The sequence below is a fragment of the Aethalodelphis obliquidens genome, unplaced genomic scaffold, assembly GCF_003676395.1.
Source record: "Aethalodelphis obliquidens isolate GAN/ISIS:26980383/991018 unplaced genomic scaffold, ASM367639v1 scaffold80, whole genome shotgun sequence".
Taxonomy (NCBI): Eukaryota; Metazoa; Chordata; class Mammalia; order Artiodactyla; family Delphinidae; genus Aethalodelphis; species Aethalodelphis obliquidens.
The window spans coordinates 2,737,162-2,756,819 of NW_020838024.1; the positions used below are offsets into that span (position 1 = coordinate 2,737,162).

General features: G+C 37.4%; 1 protein-coding gene across 6 annotated transcripts in view; it reads left to right on the forward strand.

Moving 5' to 3' along the window:
* Positions 1–18,922, forward strand: part of LMBRD2 (LMBR1 domain containing 2) — a 55,680-nt gene extending 36,758 nt beyond the window's left edge. For 5 of the 6 annotated variants that reach the window (XM_027092746.1, XM_027092745.1, XM_027092751.1 and 2 more), the window contains 3 exons: positions 7,886–7,991; positions 12,296–12,425; positions 13,362–18,922. In XM_027092746.1, the coding sequence (XP_026948547.1) occupies positions 7,886–7,991; positions 12,296–12,425; positions 13,362–13,422 (297 nt within the window). In that variant the 3' untranslated portion in view covers positions 13,423–18,922. The remainder of the gene's footprint in view (positions 1–7,885; positions 7,992–12,295; positions 12,426–13,361) is intronic. The other variant, XM_027092747.1, reaches the window with a different exon arrangement.
* The last annotated feature ends 736 nt before the right edge of the window (positions 18,923–19,658 follow it).

The following is a 19,658-nucleotide window of genomic DNA, read 5'->3' on the forward strand; positions in this document are numbered from 1 at the left end:
CTTGGTCTTTATTTCAGAAGGCATAACTAGAACAAAAGAGCAGAAGTGACTGGAAATAGAGTTCACCTTTTTGTGAAAACTTCCACAGTTTACCAAAATTGCAGTGGGATCATCACACACAGAAATTTCCATGTCTTCTAGTAAGAGGGCCAAATGGTATCTGGCACGGTTATTTTAAAATGAAACCCTGCACTGCATGGGAGGCTTAATTAGGACCTCTAAAGTTCCTTTCAATTCTACGAATTTAATGAGTAGAATTCCAGTTAATAAGGTTTTAGTGCAGTTAAGACACAATGCCACATGAGTCATTACCTAATTATGTTTGTATACAACTCTAATTTTGCTATCAGAAATGACTTTTCAGGTCTCTCTGATTTGTACTTTATTTGGATGACAGAAAATTTTATTAACATCTCATTAATTACTATGAGTTATCATAACTCTTACATGGTCAAGGTAACTTATTGTAGTTGTAAAATTATTTTGACATTTTAGATAGAATTCAATAACTTAAAAGAATCATAGCTAGCAAAAATGTCTATAAATATCTTCATTCAAGTTAAGTTTGGCAACTATTAAAAGCATTTAGAGATAAGAGAAGTAGTTATCTATACTTTCTTATTTTTTTTTTACATCTTTATTGGAGCATAATTGCTTTACAATGGTGTGTTAGTTTCTGCTTTATAACAAAGTGAATCAGTTATACATATACATATGTTCCCATATCTCTTCCCTCTTGCGTCTCCCTCTCTCCCACCCTCCCTATCCCACCCCTCCAGGCAGTCACAAAGCACCCAGCTGATCTCCCTGTGCTATGCGGCTGCTTCCCACTAGCTAGCTATTTTACGTTTGGTAGTGTATATATGTCCATGCCACTCTCTCACTGTCACAGCTTACCCTTCCCCCTCCCCATATCCTCAAGTCCATTCTCTAGTAGGTCTGTGTCTTTATTCCTGTCTTACCCCTAGGTTCTTCATGACATTTTTTTTTCTTAGATTCCATATATATGTGTTAGCATACGGTATTTGTCTTGCTCTTTCTGACTTACTTCACTCTGTATGACAGACTCTAGGTCCATCCACCTCATTACAAATAGCTCAATTTCATTTCTTTTTATGGCTGAGTAATATTCCATTGTATATATGTGCCACATCTTCTTTATCCATTCATCCGATGATGGACACTTAGGTTGCTTCCATCTCCTGGCTATTGTAAATAGAGCTGCAATGAATATTTTGGTACATGATTTTTTGAATTATGGTTTTCTCAGGGTATATGCCCAGTAGTGGGATTGCTGGGTCATATGGTAGTTCTATTTTTAGTTTTTTAAGGAACCTCCACACTGTTCTCCATAGTGGCTGTACCAATTCACATTCCCACCAGCAGTGCAAGAGTGTTCCCTTTTCTCCACACCCTCTCCAGCATTTATTGTTTCTAGATTTTTTGATGATGGCCATTCAGACTGGTGTGAAATGATATCTCATTATAGTTTTGATTTGCATTTCTCTAATGATTAATGATGTTGAGCATTCTTTCATGTGTTTGTTGGCAGTCTGTATATCTTCTTTGGAGAAATGTCTACTTAGGTCTTCTGCCCATTTTTGGATTGGGGTGTTTTTTTTTTGTTATTGAGCTGCATGAGCTGCTTGTAAATTTTGGAGATTAATCCTTTGTCAGTTGCTTCATTTGCAAATATTTTCTCCCATTCTGAGGGTTGTCTTTTGGTCTTGTTTATGGTCTCCTTTGCTGTGCAACAGCTTTGCAGTTTCATTAGGTCCCATTTGTTTATTTTTGTCTTTATTTCCATTTCTCTAGGAGGTGGGTCAAAAAGGATCTTGCTACTGATTTATGTCATGGAGTGTTCTGCCTATGTTTTCCTCTAAGAGTTTGATAGTTTCTGGCCTTACATTTAGATCTTTAATCCATTTTGAGCTTATTTTTGTGTATGGTGTTAGGGAGTGATCTAATCTACTTTTACATGTACCTGTCCAGTTTTCCCAGCACCACTTATTGAAGGAGCTGTCCTTTCTCCACTGTACATTCCTGCCTCCTTTATCAAAGATAAGGTGACCATATGTGTGTGGGTTTATCTCTGGGATTTCTATCCTGTTCCATTGATCTATATTTCTGTTTTTGTGCCAGTACCATACTGTCTTGACTACTGTAGCTTTGTAGTATAGTCTGAAGTCAGGGAGCCTGATTCCTCCAGCTCCGTTTTTCGTTCTCAAGACTGCTTTGGGTATTCGGGATCTTTTGTGTTTCTGTACAAATTGTGAAATTTTTTGTTCTAGTTCTGTGAAAAATGCCAGTGGTAGTTTGATAGGGATTGCATTGAATCTGTAGATTGCGTTGGGTAGTAGAGTCATCTTCACAATGTTGATTCTTCCAATCCAAGAACATGGTATATCTCTCTGTCTATTTGTATCATCGTTAATTTCTTTCATCAGTGTCTTATAATTTTCTGCATACAGGTCTTTTGTCTCCTTAGGTAGGTTTATTCCTAGATATTTTATTCTTTTTGTTGCAATGGTAAATGGGAGTGTTTTCTTGATTTCACTTTCAGATTTTTCATCATTAGTGTATAGGAATGCCAGAGATTTCTGTGCATTAATTTTGTATCCTGCTACATTACCAAATTCATTGATTAGCTCTAGTAGTTTTCTGGTAGCATCTTTACGATTCTCTATGTATAGTATCATGTCATCTGCAAACAGTGACAGCTTTACTTCTTCTTTTCCGATTTGGATTCCGTTTATTTCCTTTTCTTCTCTGATTGCTGTGGCTAAAACTTCCAAAACTATGTTGAATAATAGTGGTGAGAGTGGGCAACCTTGTCTTGTTCCTGATCTTAGTGGAAATGCTTTCAGTTTTTTACCATTGAGGACGATGTTGACTATAGGATTGTCATATATCGCCTTTATTATGTTGAGGAAACTTCCTTCTATGCCTACTTTCTGGAGGGTTTTTATCATAAATGGGTGTCAAATTTTGTCGAAAGCTTTCTCTGCATCTATTGAGATGACCATATGGTTTTTCTCCTTCAATTTGTTTATATGGTGTATCACATTGATTGATTTGCGTATATTGAAGAATCCTTGCATTCCTGGAATAAACCCCACTTGATCATGGCGTGTGATCCTTTCAATGTGCTGTTGTATTCTGTTTGCTAGTATTTCGTTGAGGATTTTTGCATCTATGTTCATCAGTGATATTGGCCTGTAGTTTTCTTTCTTTGTGACATCCTTGTCTGGTTTTGGTATCAGGGTGATGGTGGCCTCGTAGAATGAGTTTGGCACTGTTCCTCCCTCTGCTATATTTTGGAAGAGTTTGAGAAGGATAGGTGTTAGCTCTTTTCTAAATATTTGATAGAATTCACCTGGGAAGCCATCTGGTCCTAGGGTTTTGTTCGTTGGAAGATTTTTAATCACAGTTTCAATTTCAGTGCTTCTGATTAGTCTGTTCATATTTCCTATTTCTTCCTGATTCAGTCTTGGCAGGTTGTGCATTTCTAAAAATTTGTCCATTTCTTCCCGGTTGTCCATTTTATTGGCATAGAGTTGCTTGTAGTAATCTCTCATGATCTTTTGTATTTCTGCAGTGTCAGTTGTTACTTCTCCTTTTTCATTTCTAATTCTATTGATTTGAGTCTTCTCCCTTTTTTTCTTGATGAGTCTGGCTAATGGTTTATCAATTTTGTTTATCTTCTCAAAGAACCAGCTTTTAGCTTTATTGAGATTTGCTATCGTTTCCTTCATTTCTTTTTCATTTGTTTCTGATCTGATCTTTATGATTTCTTTCCTTCTGCTAACTTTGAGGTTTTTTTGTTCTTCTTTCTCTAATTGTTTTAGGTGCAAGGTTAGGTTGTTTATTCGAGATGTTTCCTGTTTCTTAAGGTAGGATTGTAATGCTATAAACTTCCCTCTTAGAACTGCTTTTGCTGCATCCCATAGCTTTTGGGTCGTCGTGTCTCCACTGTCATTTTTTTCTGGGTATTTTTTCATTTCCTCTTTGATTTCTTCAGTGATCACTTCGTTATTTAGTAGTGTATTGTTTAGCCTCCATGTGTTTGTATTTTTTACAGATCTTTTCCTGTAATTGATATCTAGTCTCATAGCGTTGTGGTTGGAAAAGATACTTGATACAATTTCAATTTTCTTAAATTTACCAGGGCTTGATTTGTGACCCAAGATATGATCTATCCTGGAGAATGTTCCATGAGCACTTGAGAAAAATGTGTATTCTGTTGTTTTTGGATGGAATGTCCTATAAATATCAATTACGTCCATCTTGTTTAATGTATCATTTAAAGCTTGTGTTTCTTTATTTATTTTCATTTTGGATGATCAGTCCATTGGTGAAAGTCGGGTGTTAAAGTCCCCTACTATGAATGTGTTACTGTCGATTTCCCCTATTATGGCTGTTAGTATTTGCCTTATGTATTGAGGTGCTCCTATGTTAGGTGCATAAATCTTTACAATTGTTATATCTTCTTCTTGGATCGATCCCTTGATCATTATGTAGTGTCCTTCTTTGTCTCTTCTGATAGTCTTTATTTTAAAGTCTATTTTGTCTGATATGAGTATTGCTACTCCAGCTTTCTTTTGGTTTCCATTTGCATGGAATATCTTTTTCCATCCCCTCACTTTCAGTCTGTATGTGTCTCTAGGTCTGAAGTGGGTCTCTTTTAGACAGCATATATATGGGTCTTGTTTTCGTATCCATTCAGCCAGTCTGTGTCTTTTGGTGGGGGGATTTAATCCATTTACATTTAAGGTAATTATCGATATGTATCTTCCTATTCCCATTTTCTTAATTGTTTTGGGTTTATTATTGTAGGTCTTTTCCTTCTCTTGTGTTTCTTGCCTAGAGAAGGTCCTTTAGCCTTTGTTGTAAAGCTAGTTTGGTGGTGCTGAACTCTCAGCTTTTGCTTGTCTGTAAAGGTTTTAATTTCTCCATCTAATCTGAATGAGATCCTTGCTGGGTAGAGTAATCTTGGTTGTAGGTTTTTCTCCTTCATCACTTTAAATATGTCCTGCCAGTCCCTTCTGGCTTGAAGTTTCTGCTGAAAGATCAGCTGTTAACCTTATGAGGATTCCCTTGTGTGTTATTTGTTGTTATTCCCTTGCTGCTTTTAATATGTTTTCTTTGTATTTAACTTTTGACAATTTGATTAATATGTGTCTTGGCGTGTTTCTCCTTGGATTTATGCTGTATGGGACTCTGTGTGCTTCCTGGACTTGATTAACTATTTCCTTTCCCATATTAGGGACGTTTTCAAGTATAATCTCTTCAAATATTTTCTCAGTCCCTTTCTTTTTCTGTTCTTCTTCTGGAACCCCTATGATTTGAATGTTGGTGCGTTTACTGTTGTCCCAGAGGTCTCTGAGACTGTCTTCAGTTCTTTTCATTCTTTTTTGTTTATTCTGCTCTGCAGTAGTTATTTCCACTATTTTATCTTCCAGGTCACTTATCCGTTCTTCTGCCTCAGTTATTCTGCTATTGATCCCTTCTAGAGTATTTTTAATTTCATTTATTGTGTTGTTCATCGTTGTTTGTTTCATCTTTAGTTTTTCTAGATCCTTGTTAAATGTTTGTTGCATTTTCTCTATTCTATTTCCAAGATTTTGGATCATGTTTACTATTATTATTCTGAATTCTTTTTCAGGTAGACTGCCTATTTCCTCTTCATTTGTTAAGTCTGGTGGGTTTTTATCTTGCTCCTTCATCTGCTGTGTGTTTTTCTGTCTTCTCATTTTGCTTATCTTACTGTGTTTGGGGTCTCCTTTTTGCAGGCTGCGGGTTCGTAGTTACCGTTGTTTTTGGTGTCTGTCCCCAGTGGCTAAGGTTGGTTCAGTGGGTTGTGTAGGCTTCCTGGTGGAGGGGACTAGTGCGTGTGTTCTGGTGGATGAGGCTGGATCTTGTCTTTCTGGTGGGCAGGTCCATGTCTGGTGGTGTGTTTTGGGGTTCTGTGGACTTATGATTTTAGGAAGCCTCTTTGCTAATGGGTGGGTTTGTGTTCCTGTCTTGTTAGTTGTTGGGCATAGGGTGTCCAGCTCTGGTAGCTTGCTGGTCGTTGAGTGAAGCTGGGTGTTGGTGTTGAGATGGAGATCTCTCGGAGATTTTCACTGTTTGATATTACATGCAGCTGGGAGGTCTCTTGTGGACCAGTGTCCTGAAGTTGGCTCTCCCTCCTCAGAGGCACAGCCCTGACTCCTGGCTGCAGCACCAAGAGCCTTTCATCCACACGGCTCAGAATAAAAGGGAGAAAAAGTAGGAAGAAAGAAAGAAAGAGGATAAAATAAAATAAAATAAAGTAAGGTAAAATAAAGTTATGAAAATAAAAAAATTATTAAGAAAAAAAAATTTTTAAAGTCAAAAAAAAAACGGACGTATAGAACCCTAGGACAAATGGTGAAAGCAAAGCTATACAGTCAAAATCTCACACAGAAGCATACACATACTCACAAAAAGAGGAAAAGGGGAAAAAATAATAAATCTTGCTCTCAAAGTCCACCTCCTCAATTTGGGATGATTCGTTGTCTGTTCATGTATTCCACAGATGCAGGGTACATCAGGTTGATTGTGGAGATTTAATCCGCTGCTCCTGAGGCTGCTGGCCCTTTTTCTTCTTTGTTCTCACAGCTCCCGGGGTTCAACTTTGGATTTGGCCCCGCCTCTGCGTGTAGGTCGCTGGAGGGCGTCTGTTCTTCGCTCAGACAGGATGGGGTTAAAGGAGCCACTGATTCGGGGGCTCTGGCTCACTCAGGCCAGGGAGAGGGAGGGGTACGGAGTGCGGGGCAAGTCTGCGGCGGCAGAGGCCAGCGTGACGTTGCAGCAGCCTGAGGCATGCCGTGCATTCTCTCGGGGGAGTTGACCCTGGATCCCGGGACCCTGGCAGTGGCGGGCTGCACGGGCTCCCCGGAAGGGAGGTGTGGATAGTGACCTGTGCTCGCACACAGGCTTCTTGGTGGCGGCAGCAGCAGCCTTAGCGTCTCATGCCTGTCTCTGGGGTCCATGCTTTTTGCTGCGGCTCGCACCCGTCTCTGGAGCTCCTTTAAGCAGCGCTCTTAATCCCCTCTCCTCGCGCACCAGGAAACAAAGAGGGAGGAAAAAGTCTCTTGCCTCTTCGGCAGGTCCAGACTTTTCCCCGGACTCCCTCCCAGCTAGCTGTGGCGCACTAACCCCCTGCAGGCTGTGTTCACGCCGCCAACCCCAGTCCTCTCCCAGCGCTCCGACCAAAGCCCGAACCTCAGCTCCCAGCCCCGCCCGCCCCGGCGGGTGAGCAGACAAGCCTCTCGGGCTGGTGAGTGCCGGTCGGCACCGATCCTCTGTGAAGGAATCTCTCAGCTTTGCCCTCCGCACCCCTGTTGCTGTGCTGTCCTCCTCAGCCCCGAAGCTCCCCCACTCCGCCACCCGCAGTCTCCGCCCGCGAAGGGGCTTCCTAGTGTGTGGAAACCTTTCCTCCTTCACAGCTCCCTCCCACTGGTGCAGGTCCCGTCCCTATTCTTTTGTCTCTGTTTATTCTTTTTTCTTTTTTTGCCCTACCCAGGTACTTGGGGAGTTTCTTGCCTTTGGGGAGGTCTGAGGTCTTCTGCCAGCCTTCAGTAGGTGTTCTGTAGGAGTTGTTCCACATGTAGATGTATTTCTGATGTATCTGTGGGGAGGAAGGTGATCTCTGCGTCTTACTCTTCCACCATCTTCCCCCCTCTCCCTATCTATGATTTCTAAGGCACTGTGCTAATTATACTGATTATCTGATGAATTCCTGATGAAAAAGAATTAGATTATATTACTCTGCATATGTAATCTAAATCTGTTATCACTGATGAATTATTTTCTGACTGTGTGTTCTTGTGTTATATAATCATTTGTCTTTCTTTCCTAGGAATGGAAAGAACGTTATGGACACAGTAGAGAAGATTCCACTAGAAACAGAAATGTTCATATTGACCCAAAAGAGTCAAACTTCTCAGATATTAGTACCAACCGATGTAAGTAGTTTATTGTCTAGTTTTCTAAGAAATTTTTTTCTTATGCTTGCTTGCATAGAGACTGAGGATTAGTTACCCATCCAGAAATGCCTTTAGAGAACTATAAATGTGGTTCTGCAGTGACTTTACTTTTTTCATCCCTCAGTGTATGAGAGGAAGGAGAAACTCAAATACACATTCTGGTAGGAGAAGGAGACATCTGGGACATCAAGTGATTAGTTGTAATTACACTACCTAAATAATAGTACTTATCCCAGGCACATTGTAGGCAGGTACTGACTTCTGTTTACCTAGATGATTTTCAGGCTGTTCAGTCATTTTTATAATAAGTTACTGATTGACCCATATATATCAGGTACTTTCCCAGGAATACAGGAATACAAAGAAGATAACTTCCATCCTCGGTTTGCCTATAATTTAGTGAGGGACTGATATCAGGCAGAAGACATTGGTCAGTCGGTTGGGTTAGGAAACCTCCCCACATCCTTGACCCTGCCATCTGCTTCTGGGAATGCGAATTCCCAGGATCCAGCACTGAGTAGAAGGCAGAGGTTGTTTGTCTTTGGGGGAGATGCAGGGATGCTGAGAGAGTGTAAGGGTGCATGCCTGATGCTGAGAGAACTCAGCTCAGGGGATGGAAAAGAATTCTTTATTGGGAACAGATTTCTGTTATAAAGAAGTACTGTTTAGGAATAAGTAGTACTTAGCCAGGTGAAGGGGTTTTAGGCAGAAGAAAGAATGAGTGACATGAGAGAACCTTTGGGGAAATGTAGGCTTTTCTCTATGACTAGAGCCTAAAGTAGAAGCCTGATGAGAGGCAAGACTGCAGAGATAGTTGGGAAACAGGTATTACCATGCTTAGAAGTTTAGATTTTATGCCAAAGATAAGATTTCAATATGGAAAGAAGCATGCTCAGATTTTTGGTTTAGGAAGATGAATTTGACATCTGTATAAAGCATGATTTCCAGGGAAGTGAGACAGAAACCAGTTTAGTGTCTGTTTTAGTAATGCAGTCAAAAAATGATGAGGGCTCCCTCTGCACTCATTCTTGTTTCCCTCTCAAATCTGTTCATTCACGCAAGGGAAACTAGAATGCTCTTCTATACCAATAAATCTGATCATATCACTTCTCTGCTTAAAACTGTACAATGACTTTTCATTCTTATGGAAAGCCCTTCTGCGTGTGAGACTGGATCTCTCCCCATGCTCCCCCGGCCCTCTCTGCTCCGAGCACACCTTGCCTTCTGCTCACTCAAGCAAACACCATTCCTTCTGCTGTGCTGTTTCTCTACCTGAAATGCTCTTCCTGCCCTTCTTCACCGCATTAGCTCCTGGTCACCTTGCAGATCTCACCCCCAGAGCTTCCTCAGAGAACCTTCCCCAGACCTCTCTGACTAGGCCAGATCACCATCATGGTTACTAACAGGTGACACTCCTCTTAAACACACATCAGAGTTACCATTTTACATTTGTGTCGTTATTTGATCATGGTTCATCTCCCTCACTAGATTGTTAAGTTCCGTAAGAACAGGGACCATACCTGGTTTTGCTCACTGTGGTATCACTAGAGCCCAGCCCAAAGCCTGGCATATGGTACCTGCTCAGTGGAGACTTGTAGAATTGAACAAAGACAACCATATCTGTAGTATATTCTATTTTATGAACGTATATCCTCAGTCACCCTGGTTTACAGTTTTCACAGATACCCACTAGTTGTTTGTTTTTTTTTAATTGAAATATGGTTGATTTACAAGGTTGTGTTAATTTCTTCTGTACAGCAAAGTGATTCAGCTATACATATATATATATACATTCTTTTTTATATTCTTTTCCATTATGGTTTCTCACAGCATATTGAATGTAGTTTCCTGTGCTACACAGTAGAACCTTGTTGTTTATCCATTCTATATATAATAGTTTGCATCTGCTAACCCCAAACTCCCAGCCCATCCCTCCCTCCCTGCCTCGGCAACCACAAGTCTGTTCTTTATAGATCTCCACTCTTTTTTTTTTTTAACATCTTTATTGGAGTATAATTGCTTTACAATGGTGTGTTGGCTTCTGCTCCATAACAAAAGTGAATCAGCCATACATGTACACATGTTCCCATGTCTCTTCCCTCTTGCATCTCCCTCCCTCCCGCCCTCCCTGTCCCACCCCTCCAGGCGGTCACGGGGCACCAAGCTGATCTCCCTGTGCTGTGCGGCTGCTTCCCACTAGCTGTCTACCTTGCGTTTGGTGGTGTGTATATGTCCATGCCCCTCTCTCGCTTTGTCACAGCTTACCCTTCCCCCTCCCCATATCCTCAGGTCCTTTCTCTAGTGGTTCTGTGTCTTTGTTCCTGTCTTGCCTCTAGGTTCTTCATGACATTTTTTTCCTTAAATTCCATATATATGTGTTAGCATACGGTATTTGTCTTTCTCTTTCTGACTTACTTCACTCTGTATGACAGACTCTAGGTCTATCCACCTCATTACAAATAGCTCAATTTCGTTTCTTTTTATGGCTGAGTAATATTCCATTGTATATATGTGCCACATCTTCTTTATCCATTCATCCGATGATGGACACTTACAGTGACACCTAATTCACATAATTATCACTCTGTTGAGATCTTTCTTCCTTTGTATATTTGTTTTGTAGTCTGCAGTGTAGCATTGCAGCTCTATTTACAATAGCCCGGAGATGGAAACAACCTAAGTGTCCATCATCGGATGAATGGATAAAGAAGATGTGGCACATATATACAATGGAATATTGCTCAGCCATGAAAAGAAATGAAATTGAGCTGTTTGTAGTGACGTGGATAGACCTGGAGTCTGTCATGCAGAGTGAAGTAGGTCAGAGGGAGAGAGACAGATACCATGTGCTGACATGTGTATGTGGAATTTGGGAAAGAAAAGATGTCATGAAGAACCTAGGGGTGGGCTGTGACAAAGCAGGAGAGAGGCATGGACATATGTGCACTACCAAGTGTGGGGTGGATGGCTGGTGGGGGGCAGCCGCATGGCACGTGGAGATCAGCTCGGTGCTTTGTGACCGCCTGGAGGGGTGGGATGGGGGGGGTGGGAGGGAGGGAGCAAGCGGGAGGGATATGGGAACATGTGTGTATATATAACTGATTCATTTTGTTGTGAAGCAGAAACTAAGGAAAAAAAAAAAAAATGAGGGCATGAAATAAGCACCCTTGAGATGACCCTGGAGATAAAGAAGAAAGTATGTGTTTGGATGAGATTTAGCGTAGAAGAAGTAGGAGGAAACTAAAGTTTCAGTTAAAGCTAGAAAATAGAGGGAGCATTCTACAAAGAGATTTGGAAGTTTATCATGGATTTGGAGTTAACAGAATGCAGAGATCTGGGAGTATGGAGAATGGTTAAGAGAAGAGGAAACACAAAGCCTTAGGATGATGAGTTAGAAACTGGCATGTGGTAAGCAACCAATATTTGCTGAATGAATGAGAGAAACGGTAAAGGGCAGAGTCCAAGATGACAAAAATATGAGAGAATTGGCTTGCCTTAGATTTTCAAAAAGACCTATATTATAGTTTGTTTGAAGCTATTGAGCTGCTCAAAATAACATTGTGAAAATTTAGGTTGTTTATGAAGTAAACCCCATTCACGTAGAGAAGGGATTAGTTCTCTAGATCTGTGCTGACCAGGGTGGTAACCATTAGCCACATATGGCTGTTGAGCATTTGCAGTGTAGCTGGTGCCCCATATTGAAATGATAATATTTTGTATATACTGAGTTAAATTAAATATATTAAGATTAATTTCACCTATTTCTTTTTACTTTTTTAATGTATCTACTAGTAAAAAGTAAATACGGGGCTTGGAATTTATTTCTGTTGGACATTACTGCCCTAAACTATTGCTTCATGGGAAAAAGACTGAGGCCTTTTTTGAAGAGTTTGAGTTGATTACACCTTAAAATCCTAGCCGAGAAGTGAGATGTAGCACCCCCCGTATTCAGTGTGCAACCAGCTGAAACTTAATTTGATTATGAACAATCTCACTGTTATGATACCATAGTTAAATACTAATTCTGATTCATATTAAGTCTTTGCACTATAGCTGCTTCTGAGCTTAGACTACATACAAGGGAGAACTTTTCCTTGTTATTTTCTATCATACTATTAATCATTTTAATCTCATTTTAAGATAACTACATAGTTATCTTTTCTTAATATTGTCTTTACAATCAAAATTCACATCCTTTATAAACTTGACTTTTCTTTCCGTGAGTCCATAGACTGTGACCCATAAAGACAATAGAAAGTGGACATTTTTTTCTTCTTTTGCAGCAGCATCCAAATATACCAGGGCTAATAATAGGACTGAAAGGGACCGAATAGAACTCCTCCAAGATGCAGAACCTTTGGATTTTAATGCAGAAACATTCACTGATGATCCTCTTGAATCTGAATCAGGAAGGTAAGTTCCAGCTTATCATTTTGGCTCCAGCATTCCTCTGAAATTTTAATAACATTCTGACTTGACGAGATAAACATAAGGAAAGTATTCATCTTTACTACTAATAAAAAGCATATTAAGCAACCTTTGAAACCTTTTAACACCTTCTAATGCTTTTGTATTTAAAAAATTATAGCATCTAGTGGTGGTGATTGAAATTAGTATCTTCGCAAACTACTACTAGTAGTATGATAAATAACAAAAAAGAATTGAAATCATTTGGTAGAATCTTAACAATATTTATATGCCTATTTCTGACAATCCCGTTTATGAAATGTATCATATTTTGCAATAGTTTACATAGGTGTAACTGGGTGGCACACTATTCTAAGCACTTTAACAACAGTAATTGTATTTTATGGTTGTCAGTCCAATTGAATTTGCATCCAGAGAGGCTCAGTAACTTACCCAGGATCACATGGCTTGTAAATGACAAAGTCAGGCATTTAAACCCCAGGACTCTGGCTACAGAGTCTGTGCTTTTAGCTACTATACTATGTAGAAATAATTAAACAAAAGCAAATCATCATATGCATGAAGATATTTGCTATAGTATTGCCTATAAATAGCAAAAAGAATATTCTATTTATATTCAACAATCTAGTTATTAAATCTGTTAAGTTCCATGATGTATTTTACATCTCCCCACTCCTTTCTTTTTACATCTCTCACCTCGCCATATGCGTCATATGTCGTAGGCTCTAAAACCGTCATTGGTTGATTTATAATTAGGTAAATCCCTTTGGGATAACATTCTTGGCTAAGTTCCTGATTTCAGCTACTGAATAGATTTTACAGTTTTTACAAATTATGTAGCCACTTCCTTTTAATGTGTCCTTGTTTTTCTCTCCTTCTTTATTTTTGATGCCTTGGATCATTTCTTTATCCACCTTTCAGGTATCAGCCTGGTGGACGATACCTCTCAATGTCTCGCAGCCGAATATTTGATGATGTTTAAAATCTGTAAGAATATATGGAATAACTAACCAAGATCAACACATAAGTTCAGTCTTTATGAACATCTGTATGCCCTAGAATTTACACTGAACTCTTAGTGAAAAGTGTCAGGATAAAAAAGGCACTAAAAATTAATGGGATCTTAGTAATAATAGTTTATTGTTCATTGAATAGAGTATCATCTTTTCTAATAAGGTTTGTTACATACCATTCCTGAAGTGTCTGCCTTAGAAGTACAGTTACAGTGGAAGGATTTAATTCATGATTAAGATCAGTATATGTTGAAAACATATAGTTCAGTTTGTTTCAGATAAATTTTTTTCAGGAAAGTTGTTTCAAAGGTCCAAGGAAGCCATAGTTGTAACTGAATAATATTATACAGTTTTATTATTGTGACTTACATATTTTCTGTTTCTAAAGAGTATGTTGATCCTTTATTTCTCAAAGAGATGGACACCTCAATAACAACCATATTTACAAAACCCATGTCTTAAAACACGGCTTACTTACCAGACATAACTGAATGTAGAAAGCTCTTTTTCAATACTGTATGCAAATTAGTTAGGTTTTTGCATGTATAATTAAGATTATCCTTCAACTGATAGTGTTCGTATCTTCAGCATGTGTACTATAATCAGGTGATGTATTCTTTCAGTCTTTGGTGGTAACTGGAAATTGTCTTATGCTTTTGGTATTGTTTTATAAAATTTTCATTTCAGAGAGAGGTGTTCACCTTTGTCATTTAGCATATTGATTTGAGTTGATTATTCCATTCAAGGAGAATCGTAATTATTAATGGTAAATAGTGGGGGGTTTTAATAACCAAAGAGTCCAACAAAATTCTCTGCTTTTGAAAGGTGCCTGTTTATTCTTTTTGTAAAACAATATCTGGTTATTCAAAGGTAAAAAGTCAATCCATTTACTGTTATTACTAACAGTTAAATTATGATTTATAGAAAACAGAAAACTAGTTGAGAATGGAGATGTGTAGTAACTTGTTGGTTAAACATGTTATTATTTAAAATTGAATTTTTTAAACTTTGTGTTTAAGCCAAAGTTAGGTATTATATTTTAAATCATCAGTGTTTTATTTCACAGTGACTATAGTTGAGCACAACATGTTTGCAGAGAGTTATGTCCCTGAAATATTTGCAACTCTGAGAATCCATACCTTGGATTCACCCAGTGGTGACTGTACTTGAGCTTGCCCATGGCTGTCTTAGTTTAACACCTATTATCCCGCGTAACTTTTAGTAGTGGCCCAGTTTGAAGATGAATTATATAGTCAAATTTGATTATATGTTTCTTGAGGGTAGTTTTTCCCTGAATCATATTTAAATGTTTTATTTTCCTCTTTTCGTAATGTTATCATTTAAATTTTTTAAAAGCCACAGTTTTATGCAGATACTGAGAGGAATAGTGTATCATCCTAATTATCTGATTTTCTTAAATTTTTATGAACTTTGAGATTAGATCCCTTTTAAAATATCAATGGATAGATTTTACTCTCAATCGAAGATTATACAGACTGCTTATTTAAGAACACACACACACAGCCTTTTATTGTGAAGCATGGTTAGAGAGCAGTAGGCCAGGAGCAGAGATAATTTCACACTGTTTGAAATTTCATGATTGACCATTGAAACCTTGGGCAAATCATGTAACCATTCAGTGCCTCAATTTCTTCATTTTCAAAATGAAGAGGACTCTTGCTATTTACCTACTGATCTACCTCACAAAGCTATTGTGAGGGTATTGAGTTGATGTTTATATGGTGGCGTTTAAAAAGACAGAATAAGTTGTTAGCTGTGCTGGTTTTGTTATTTGAAAATAGTGGATGGGAAAAGGATCACCCCAGGAAGGGGTCCAGTTTCTTATTATTACAGAGAAGCTTGCAAGTTCCCAGAGCAAAAGCTGTTTTGGGAATAATTAATCAAAATCCTTTGAAAATAATATTGTTTTATTTTTCAGTCTTTGGGTTTACTTTGGAATATTTTCCTTAAGTATAATGTTGTTTCTCATCAGGTTTTATCATGAAACTCAGATGCTATTGTAGAAATAGAATCAGAAAAAGAGAAGAAATGATCCAGTTACTTTTATAACTTATAATACCCTAAGATATATTGATAGAAATAAGTAAAGGAATGTATTACTTTATTTTATTGTTAAATTTTTTATGATTATAATAACTTTTGAGTTATTTCCAAAATAATTTTTGGTTGTTTAAGTGATCCAGAGTATTCAACTTTTTAAGCAGAATTTATCTTACAGGGATTTCAAATATGATCATATAGGAAGGTTACCTAGCTAGGTAAATTTGTGTTTAGAAGGTAATGATTTAACCCCTGAGGACTAAGAGTTCATTGCTGGGGAAATGAGTTAATGTTCATTAAGCCACCTTGTAAAAAACTGTAATAAGAACAAAAGTTTTCTGTTTTGAGAAGCTTATTAAAATATAATGATATCTACTGCAAAACGTTACTACTAAATTCATAACACTACATGCAAAGTACATTTCTTGAAGAATTACTTCTGACAATTACCTTTTGAGGTGTTTCTTACATAATAATAGATATCTGGTTAAATTTTCTAAATTATTTTTCTAAATAATGTTAGGTAAGGATATTCTAAGCCAGTAGTTCAAAATAACCATTGCAGAAAATAACAGTTAATAATCTATTAATTTCATGAATCTATAAGTTGCTAATTAACTTTTGTTACTACATCAATAATTTCTTATTATCAATAGAGCACTTTTGTAAAAATCATTATTAAAATAAACCTAATTATTAGAATTTGTTCTCTTACCAAATGAACGCAGGGGCTTTGGAATAATTTCATCACGCAAGAGGCCCTCATTTCACAAGAGTGGTAAGGGCTAAATCAGAACAGTCAAGGGTTTTTCATTTATAAAGAATAGATCAGAGAGTTTGACAATCGAAACTTTCTTAAAAAAAAATGCTGCCAGTTGATTTGGTTTTGGACACTACTATTTGATTAGATTATCAGTCCTTAAATTTATGCTGGTTGTGTGCCCAAATGAAATTAAATGTGGATAGGAAAGTCAGTGTGAGTGTTTTTTAAGTATATTTTAGAATATCAATGAAGGGATTCATTGATGTACAATAGCAAACCTCATTTTTTTATACCTTTAGTAGATTTAGAGAATGTTCTTGATTTTTGTGTTGATTACTATTTTAAAGGAAAAATAAACTCTCCATAATTATAATTCACACTGTTCAGTAATGTGAGTTTTATACTTGTGATTTGTGTGGGCAATGCCTGAAAAATCACAGGGATAAATATATTTGCACTAAGAGGCAAAACATGTCCCTGAAAAATCTTAACGTACTTGAATCTCCAAAATACAATGGATTGTATTGTATTAAATTCTAAATGTTGAGAAGTAAATGAATTTAGAGTTTTATCTTTCGTTTCTTTCTTCCTTCTTCCCTTCATTCCTTTTATACCTTCCTATCTGAAGCCTCTCTGTATAGTATGACTTCTAATGTGCTGACAGATTTTTTTTCCGTTTGTTCTTTGTGTACAGTTGTTTTTGATGATCAGTGCACTCAGAAGGTTCTTACTACAGATCCCACTACTTGAATAGCAGTATTGCACTTAAAGTAGTGAAACAGATTTTGCTAGACAACTAAGCAACATCTGAATGTAAATGTGATGGATGCTAGCTCAGCGTGTTGTCTTTTTCGCCACTAAGTAGGACACTTCAGTAAAATGAATTATTCTCAGTGTAAATGTTTTAGCATAAAATTAGACTTCCAAAACCAGTAATTGTTAAAAACAAAACAAGCAAACAAACCCAAAACATTAAGAACCTTGAGGCCTCTTTTTTTGAAAAGGAGTTCGTAAATAATATACATCATTGTCAAAGTTTTCATTAAAGAGAGGTTGGAACAATATGAGAGGGTTACAGGAAGCCTTCTGAATTGTGAATTCCCTTTGTGTGGGGTACTTCTTTCCAACTCAGTGACTTTTTTCCTGCTCAGAGACCTGGAAGACTAGGCAGTGTTATCCCCTGTACTAACTCCTGGAGACCAGGTCCTGTGAGCCGTCTCCACCATCAGAGCAGCCACTAGCCCTGCCCCATCCCCAGTCCCATTGCAATGGGAACATACCCTCACCCCTAATTCCTTTCATGTTCAGCCTGGTTTTCCTAACATTTTATTTTCACTTTCAAAAGATTTGTCCATTGAGGTTGATCACAATTTTAAATTTGTTAATAAAGCAAGAATATTGGCATGTTGCTCTTCTCGTAGACATCCTAAAAGACTTTTGTTTTTAACACACTTCCTGGTGTGAATTAACCTTTTTTCCTGTGAAAATCTTTTCTTTTGTGATTATCCTGATCTCACATTATTTTGCAAAAGGAGATTTTTACTGTACTTAGTGCAAAAGGGTAGAAAGAATGGTTTACTGTGGCAGACATAGGGAGAGTAAAGTCATAATTTGTTCATCTGACTGTACAACACCATTTTGAGTTATTATTGACATAAATCTTATCAACCTAATCACTTAGAGCTGTATTTCTCAAAAGAATGCTGGCTAGCATCTTCCCTACTTAGTACACCAAATTGTAGGGGAGAGACTTTTTTTTTTTTTTAAAGCAATCCAATGGATTTGTTTTGTCCATATTTTGAACACAACTTGAAGGATTTTTCTCATTTAGAAGATAGAGAACATGTGGACCTGTCTTTTAAATTACTGTAATCTCATATATATGTTTATAAATTATAGCATTGAAAAAAGAGCTCTAATATTGATGTTGTTACCTTCTGATATTTAATTTTTATAAAATGTTTTTGTAAGTAACTAATTGTAGTATTGCTTTTAAGTAGTTTAAAAATCTTTCTCAAATAAGTTCTGCCCAGAACCTATTTCCTTAGGGCAATACTCTAAAGTTCAGTAGTCCAGTATGAGTTTGAAGTACTCCTACATCTCTTCAGTATCTTTTTATATATACCAGTACCCAAGCAAAGTATACCAAATGCCTAATTGCTGTGTTGCATTAATAAAGTACTTGTTATTTATCTAATTCAGTGGATTAGGTGAAATAGAAGATAAGTCTTTCAAATGTGCATCTGATCATAATTTTCAAAATGTACATTATGTTCATTTTTGGTGCATGATGCCAATTTATCTTTAATCAGCTACTACTACCTGGTATGTAATGGCAGATGTTTTCCTTTCTGAGCAATGGGTTGTAGATGTAACTATTTTTCTCTGCAGATTCTCACTAAATATGTATTTGAACAAACCTGCAAAGTGCTACCTATAAGTAAGTTAGCATCTTTGGCCTTATCTATGCATAATGTTCTCTTAGTTTGGTTTTGACAAACTCATGGACTTGGAATTGCTTTGTAGTATTTTAATTTATTGCGATGTAATGAATTTTTTGAAATGTTTATTTGATTAGCTGTTAAAATATAGGAAATTATGTAGCTTTGCATGAAATAAAGTACATTTCTACAAGTTACTAAAAATTTTGCTGATTATGTGTTTTACTTCATACCACCTTTGAGATTAAACTCTTTTTAGTAGACTAAGGCATGTTTTGTTCCTTACAAATTTATTAACAGGTATCACAAAAGAAATGTTTTAAGGTAAATAATTCAATACTGTAGGTTCCACATTACTTTATCTTGTGTTTATAATTAAAATAAATAATTGTTATAAAACAAATATCATATATTAATGCATATACGTGGAATCTAGAAAAATAGTACAAATGAACCTATTTGCAGGGCAGGAATAGAAACGCAGATGTAGGGGATAGATGTGTGGACACGGGGAGGGGGGAGGGAAGGGTGGGATGAACTGGGAGATTAGGTTTGACATAATTACACTACCATGTGTAAAACAGATAGCTAGTGGGAACCTGCTGTATAGCACAGGGAGCTCAGTTTGGTGCTCCGTGATGACTTAGATGGGTGGGATGGGGGGTGGGGAGGGAGGTCCAAGAGGGAGGGGATATATGTATACATATAGCTGATTCACTTCACTGTGCAGCAGAAACTAACACAACATTGTAAAGCAATTATACTCCAATTAAAAAAAAAAAAACTAGAGCAGAAATCAATGAAGTTGAAAACAGGATACCAATAAAGAAAATCAGTAAAACCAAAAACTGAGTGTGTGAAAAGATCAATAAAACTGATGAAACCCTAGCCGGGCTGACAAAGGAAATAGAGAGTTGCTTACCCATATACCAAAAAGAAC